This window comes from Branchiostoma lanceolatum, chromosome 4 (assembly GCF_035083965.1).
Source record: "Branchiostoma lanceolatum isolate klBraLanc5 chromosome 4, klBraLanc5.hap2, whole genome shotgun sequence".
NCBI classification, from domain to species: domain Eukaryota; kingdom Metazoa; phylum Chordata; class Leptocardii; order Amphioxiformes; family Branchiostomatidae; genus Branchiostoma; species Branchiostoma lanceolatum.
Genome location: NC_089725.1, coordinates 27,845,890 through 27,853,700, shown reverse-complemented (window position 1 = coordinate 27,853,700; position 7,811 = coordinate 27,845,890). Strand labels below are relative to the sequence as shown.

The 7,811-nt window shown below is 44.2% G+C and overlaps 1 protein-coding gene across 2 annotated transcripts; it reads left to right on the top strand.

Annotated features, from left to right (window-relative positions):
* LOC136433811 (axoneme-associated protein mst101(2)-like) lies at nt 1-7,018 on the top strand. 2 transcript variants are annotated; one of them, XM_066426342.1, is made up of 4 exons: nt 1-126; nt 2,054-2,131; nt 3,088-3,151; nt 3,742-7,018. In XM_066426342.1, the coding sequence occupies exon 4, from the start codon at nt 3,770-3,772 to the stop codon at nt 6,509-6,511; it is 2,742 nt and encodes a 913-aa protein (XP_066282439.1). In that variant the 5' UTR covers nt 1-126; nt 2,054-2,131; nt 3,088-3,151; nt 3,742-3,769; the 3' UTR covers nt 6,512-7,018. The 2 variants fall into 2 exon arrangements, with proteins under 2 accessions (XP_066282439.1, XP_066282438.1); XM_066426341.1 differs by lacking the exon at nt 1-126 and having other exon boundaries at nt 1,852-2,131.
* Nucleotides 7,019-7,811: the final 793 nt, after the last annotated feature.

The window sequence follows — 7,811 nt, the reverse complement described above, 5'->3', positions numbered from 1 at the left end:
ACCTCACGTTAGTCTAGACTTGGTCATTATCACTCATACGTTTAATGCAAATAATAAATTAGGATGCTTTTGTCAGGTCTAAGCAGTTAGAAATCATCAGCTTTGACGCAAGAGTTCAGCCGGCAGGTGTGTGAGATTTAGTTCAGAATTTAGAGTAGAGCCGGTAGAGCTAGACTGATTGAATTTAACGTCATGTGTTAGCAGTACTCCGTCGAGCGTTGTCGGGAGCGCCCCCATGGCCATGCAGGTCCCTCTTAAGTAGGTGTACGCCGCGACAGTCGGTATTCAACATAAAATCAATAGTTTTGACGCAGAACCATATTGTTGAATCTTTATTGAAGTCGGTTGGGAAGCCTCATTCCTAATTTGTAATCAACTCTGAGAATTAAGCGTAATTTGAAATCAGCGGTGAAAATTATGCGAAAGTCGTAATCACTACCCCCATACTGGCACTCCTGAAAAAAAAGATGTGTTACAAACTTTGATTTCTGGGGCGATAAGAAGAACTCATCGTGTTTTCTGTTCTTTGATATTTTATCAACAATTGGCCTTCTCTGTGTGCTTATATTCACGTTGAAGGTGTATATACGTACAGGAAATACATGGGCAGGGTCTGCACGGGGTTATTACCTTCGCCGAGGTTATGTTTTGCACAGCGTCCGCGTGTGTGTGTGTGTGTGACGTCCGTCCATCTGTGAACAGTATAACTCGAGAATGCCTGAATGGATTGTCTTCATACTTTGTATGTGAGTAGGTCTTCTTAAGACCTCAAAATGTTTAGATTTTGGTCTCTCTAGCGGCTTTCTATGGTACTGCAGCGGAACATGCGTTCTGGACATGCTATGGCCATGATTTTTGAGTGGTACATAGCTCTTGGGAGGGAGAGTATGTTGTGTAGGGCCACCTAGCGGCTTTTTTTAACTTCAGGAGCCGATTTTGTGTCAAACTTTGAAAGAGAATAACTCATGAAGAGGTTGACGGATCGTCATGATATTTGGTATGTAGATAGCTTGAGTGATGATTAACAAGAGCAAATGCTAATTTTTCAAGTCAGTGGCTAATTTGCATAATTATTGAGGAAAGTTTATAAATCCGCTAGCCTGGAATCCAAACCTATTATAGCTCCCGAGTCTCTCTCCGCAAGACTCGGGAGCTATAATAGGTTTGGATTCCAGGCTATAAATCCGCTTCATTCCCTTATAGGACTCTTAAACACGTCACATATGTAAATAAGATAGTGAGGAATATCGACAGATGACAATTATGCAAATTAATACATAATTTGCATAATCAATGACAAAATACTATAACTCCATAATGGTTCCTTATTGTGTCCATGTCGCCGAGTTTTCGGGTTCTGTCTGACATCGATGCTTGTCCCTAGCGACACTGAACTGGTATCACAACTGAATGTTGGCGATACAATATCGATCCAAGCAAGGTTATAAGCAAATAAACGTTACATCCGATGCGCTTTTATCAAAAGCTCTTGGGGGGTCAAACCCTTTCCCTATCTGTATTGCAGCCTATAGGGCATAGATAGGGCATCATATCTCACCTTTTGATATTTCTGGTCACAAAAAATCCCCTTCATGTTGTAGTCTGGTTCTTAAAATGTACCCATAGGCCGTATCGCTAATTTCTATACCACCCACCATCAAAATGCCAAACTTCACCAAAATTCCCACCAAAAAGGGTTTTCAAAGTTTTTATAATTTCAACTCCTCACACCGTGCAGCCTACACGCATGTCCGGAACACCCTCATCCCCCCTCTTGTGCTGTGAGGGTGGCTGTTAATGTTTAACCATCGCGATCGTGAGGCTGCCTCCTTTTTGACACCGACCCTTACAACAAACACATCATGTTCCAGCCGCGAGAGCCATTTTAGTTCCGTATGTGAGGTGTAAACACCGACCATAGAACTGTCTGCGTAAGCGTAGCACAGGTCAAGAAGTGTTGAACTGATTAACGAATCCTTTGAGAGGTGACTGTGCGATTGGGAAAGTTTTGTGATCCTTTAGTCTAAAAAAAGTTTTGCTTTTTTCTGCGTAGTGACATTCTTGTTATTCGCCAAAGAAGAGGGCCCGGGCATGATCAAAGGCTTAGACGTTCGTCGCTTGATCAACACAGGTACGTAACGACAAAGGACAACACACATGAATCATTTGTCAGAAATTGTCTGTCCGTTTCACTTTGATATTAACACTTAACCTAGCAAACGTTCCATGCATGATTCTGGGCATTTCTACCGCATATGACAATCACATAAAAAGACTGTGCCTTTAGGCTGGGCGGTTAATCAAAATTATGCTGTTGGCAGTTAACTCAAACATTTCACTATTTACTTTAAAGGCAACCTAAGCAATATTAGGGCGCTGAAAGTCATATATTCAAAATCAATTTTTTTCTGACTTCTATCCATAGTAAGTTTAGATAACACTATCCCATCGCATATCGACCATCATGGAGCAAAAATGTGATGTCGTTGTGTGGTGGGAACTCATTGAAAATCTGAGCACTTGGAGGCCAGACATCATTTTCAAATCTTCCGAACATGCACGATTCTGACCGACAAGTCCCGAACGCTTCCAACGAAATAATCACGTGGTCATGGCTCAATGTGCTTGGGCATTGTGACGTCACGTGGCCGGAAGTTACCGAAAATTGTCGACAGAAAACGGTTACAGCTGGATTCTGGCCTGATTTTTGAGGGGACCCAATAAATAAAATACTCCTTTTGTGGCTTGCTTCTGTACTAATTTTAAACGCCCAAAGTATGAAATAATGATGCAGATGTGCTAATATAGGGAAGTAAATGTAAATTGCAACCTCACCAAACAGAATTGCCTTCTCCAGAATATTTCAAGTTTTACCCCCTGAAATCGCTTAGGGCACCTTTAAGACTCGACTTTGTACCCCTGCTAACGTGAAAGAAGGAAATGCTCGAACCCCCGTCCGCCATTTTGCTTCTGTGGACTTGACAACTCATCAAGCTTAAGTTTTAAGATAAGTCTTTGATCCTCCATACCGTCTGGCATTGGTTTCCAAATATCATGTTGTACGTTTATTCCTTTTTTTTTACCCAGTTACCTGCAGCGAGGCGCACCTGTTACACGTATTTGCTTAACCCAGAGGCAGTGGGTCTGACGGGTAAGTAAAACAAGAAAACTGTTCATCGTATCATTCTAGAGACGTTCAGACCCAGACGACTCTGCCAACTTAAAGGGGTTTTCTTTCATTTTCCGACTCTATTTGTGCTCATTCATTCTGTGAAAGACATTGGCTGTTATTGAGTAAAGACATTTTTCATCGTCACATCTGTTTGCATGTTTCCCAGCAGTCTTCATTTCACCGATAAAATATTAATCTTCTTTAAGCCGCTTTTGCTTGTGTTGTGTTGTTTTACCTTTCTGTGTTTCTACCTCTCTTTCTATATACTAGTGGTGCGCGCTTTGGCGGTATTTAACAGCCCTCGTGTTCAATGCATGTATGAACAGGGTACCATCCCTCTAAAGGGCAATAGAAAACTTTCCGATGACAAGGAACACAATGTAATCGAAAACAAATGTAATGAAGAAAAATCAAGTTTCCTAACTTTTGCGTTAGATAATATACAATGGTTATTGTTTGTACATGCTACATGTTCAATATTTTCAATATCTGATTATTGATCTACGCAAATCCACACTTCTTGCCTCGACACTTTACAAAATGACATATATCACTTCTCTCCCTAACAGTTGACTATCTTCAGTACAAAAGAAAGCCATGCTGTCATCCAAGGCAATTGAGGTGCGTGACGTAGGAGATCTACACAGGGGAGACCAGATTGCGGTTGGTAGAAGATTCGGAAAGAAGCACCATATGATTGTGACTGAAGACCCTAGAAACCTTGAAAACGTGTCTGTGATTCAGTACACCAACGATGTTTTGCCTGGTGCAATTGGGTTCATATGCGGCTGTGGCAAGTCAGGCGTACTTATTGCAAAGGTTCGTGCGAACGTGGAGGACATTTCTTCAGACGTCCGCAAGCGCAGAGTATACCGCATAGATCATGACACATGCCTCCCACCAGGTGTGAGCGTGCGGAGGGCTCAAAGCAAACTTGGTGAAGGGAAATATTCTCCTTCTACCAACAACTGTGAGCATTTTGCCACCTGGTGTAAAACGGATATTCCCGAGAGCGTACATGTAAAATCCGTAGCGAAGGAAGAGGCTAAGCAGGTGAGAAAGCGAGGGGGCTGGGTATTTATTAAAGAAACTGGCGCAGGAATGTACGAAGGTGCCAAGTTGATAGCTAGAGAAGGGCCAATGAAGGAAGCATGGGAGGGGGCTACGGCTGTCGTAAAAACGCAACTGGCCAGCACGTTCAAAAAATGTGCACATACCCTTGGTGACAAATTCGATGAATCATTTGAATGGGCTTTAAGCCATCTTACAAAAGGCGTAGCTACTAACAGCTCGAAACAATTAGCAACAGAGGGGACTAAAGCTACAACTTTAGAAGGTGCAAAGACAGCAGTGAAAGGAGGGGCCAAGACTGTAACTAGAGAGGGGGCAAAGCGGGCAGCAAGGGAGGGGGCTAAAGCTGCCGTGAAAGAAACAGCAAAGACAGCAGTCAAGAAAGGGGCTAAGACTGCAGCTAGAGAAGGGGGAAAACAAGCAGCAAAGGCGGGGACTAAAGCTGCCATGAAAGAAGTTACAAATATAGCATTGAACGAAGGGGCTAAGCAGGTGGCAAATGAGGGGACCAAAGCTGTCGTGAAAGAAACAGCAAAGACAGCAATGAACGAAGGGGCCAAGTATGCAGCTAGAGAAGGAGCAAAGCAGGTAGCAAAGGAGGGGAGCGAAGCTGCAATGAAAGAAGCTGCAAAGACTGCAATGAACGAAGGTGCCAAGACTGCAGCTAGAGAGGGGGCAAAGCAGGTAGCAAAGGAGGGGACTAAAGCTGTCGTGAAAGAAACAGCAAAGACAGCAGTCAATGAAGGAGCTAAGCAGGTAGCTAGAGAGGGGGCAAAGCAAGTAGCAAAGGAGGGGAGCAAAGCTGCAATGAAAGAAGCTGCAAAGGCAGCAGTCAAGGAAGGGGCAAAGCAGGTAGCTAGAGAGGGGGCTAAGCAAGTAGCGAAGGAGGGGACTAAAGCTGCCGTGAAAGAAGTTACAAAGACAACAGTCAAGGAAGGCGCTAAGACTGCAGCTAGAGAAGGGGCAAAGCAGGTAGCAAAGGAGGGGACTAAAGCTGTCGTGAAAGAAACAGCAAAGACAGCAGTCAAGGAAGGGGCAAAGCAGGTAGCTAGAGAGGGGGCAAAGCAGGTAGCAAAGGAGGGGACTAAAGCTGCCGTGAAAGAAACAGCAAAGACAGCAGTCAAGGAAGGGGCAAAGCAGGTAGCTAGAGAGGGGGCAAAGCAAGTAGCAAAGGAGGGGACTAAAGCTGCCGTGAAAGAAACAGCAAAGACAGCAGTCAAGGAAGGGGCAAAGCAGGTAGCTAGAGAGGGGGCAAAGCAGGTAGCAAAGGAGGGGACTAAAGCTGCCGTGAAAGAAACAGCAAAGACAGCAGTCAAGGAAGGGGCAAAGCAGGTAGCTAGAGAGGGGGCAAAGCAAGTAGCGAAGGAGGGGACTAAAGCTGCCGTGAAAGAAACAGCAAAGACAGCAGTCAAGGAAGGGGCAAAGCAGGTAGCTAGAGAGGGGGCAAAGCAAGTAGCAAAGGAGGGGACTAAAGCTGCCGTGAAAGAAACAGCAAAGACAGCAGTCAAGGAAGGGGCAAAGCAGGTAGCTAGAGAGGGGGCAAAGCAAGTAGCGAAGGAGGGGACTAAAGCTGCCGTGAAAGAAGCTACAAAGACAACAGTCAAGGAAGGGGCTAAGACTGCAGCTAGAGAAGGGGCAAAGCAAGTAGCAAAGGAGGGGAGCAAAGCTGCAATGAAAGAAGCTGCAAAGACAACAGTGAACGTGGGGGCCAAGACTGTAGCTAGAGAAGGGGCAAAACAGGCAGCAAGGGACGGAGCCAAAGCTGTTATAGAGGACACAGCAAAGACAGCAATGAAAGAAGGCGCAAAGGTGTCAATGGTAAACGAAGGTACAAAACGCTTGGCAAAGGAAGGCACAAAACGCCTAGTTCAGGAAAGCAGCGAAGCTGCTGCTAAGTCAGGGGGGACATCTTTGGGCAAGAGAATAATGGCAAACCAAGGGACACTTGGCATCGGAATAGCAGCGGCTGAGGAAACCTTTTACTTTATAACCCGCACTTTGGAATCTAAGAAAAAACGTGACCATGGGGAGATTTCCCAATTTGAGTACAAGAAACAGGTTGCCACTCATGCTATCAAGGGTGTCGCTACCGGTACCGCCACAGTTGTAGGCGGTACCGTGGGACAGGCATTCATCCCCATACCGGTGTTAGGTGGTATGGTTGGAGCGATGGCTGGAAGGACAGCCGCTTGGTTAGGTGGACAGGCACTGGGATATTTGACAGACACTGATAGCCGCAAGAAACAGGTACACACAAAAGAAGCTTAACATTAGAGTGATTAGACATATCTTTAGAACAATTTTCTTCGCTACACATACAATACCGAGTAGTATGGAAGGTTGTTCCTTACAGTCAACTATAAGCATGGTATATGCACATAGAATGGAAAATTGACTTTTTTACTCAATGACAACGGTTGATGGAGATCGTTCATATTCACGGATCATTGTCTCTGTAGCACAGATCACAGCTTCGCTATCATTAAGACGCCTTCAATGTACATGTTTCGTTGCGAACATTATAAGCTGTGTGTAATTTAACCGTACTGCCATAAACAATATTCAGAATCTGTTATCTTGATTGTCTAAAGATATGAGACAGCTGACGCCCTGACTTGAGTGTTTTGCTATAGCCAACTACAAATGTTAGATGTTGACGGTTGCGTCTATGATTGCATGCTTTGGTGTTGCTTGTGTTTAAATGAGAATACTACAAATGTGTTTATTAATTCTGCCTCTTTGCTTTATGATGGTTTAAAATGGTTGATGTGGGGATTCTGTTTGACTTTCGCTTTCATTTATTCCTTGGTGTCAAATATATATACATGTTCACACTCGCTGTACACTTGAAACGTATCTTTTGCAGTGAAACGTATAGCTGTTTTACGTCAACAGTGGAAGTGCAAAGGATTCTCAAAGAGGAAGTGATGTATAAAAGTAGTATGCGACCAACATTCGTAAGCGTACACCCATTGCACAAAAGTTACATTTAATGACCGAATGGCATAACGTTACGTGTACAAGTAAGCAGGTTAATTTCCAACTTACTGCATTTCGGCGCACAAAGAAGACTACTCACTCGCGGAACTTGTCTTATCGGGGTTGTTTTACCTTGCACAATACAAGCTAACTCCGCTAGGGGTTTGTGGAGTAAAGAAGCCTGGAAGACCGTGCAAACAGTACAATGACAACTAAAGCCCCCCGGCTCTCACTCGACCCGCGACACGTTGGCGACCTCGCTGTGTCCTACATTGAATGTTTGATTGTACCATTGACTTTACAATGGGAATACCATGCAAAACGTACAAGTATGACTAAAAAGACAAAAAATCACACAAAGCGTAAAAAGATTCGTTTTGAAATTCGTTTAGCGCGATGTCAAATCACTCGGTCACAGCGAGGTCGCCAACATGCCACGGGTCCAGTGAGAGGGGGGGGGGGGCAGGCCTAAGGGCATCCAATATATGCCAGTAATGCATGTAACTCTATGGGGAAATTGACAAAAAGAAGGTGTCATCATCTCAGGAATCAAAACTTTACACCATAGAAACTTACCATCAAATGCTAA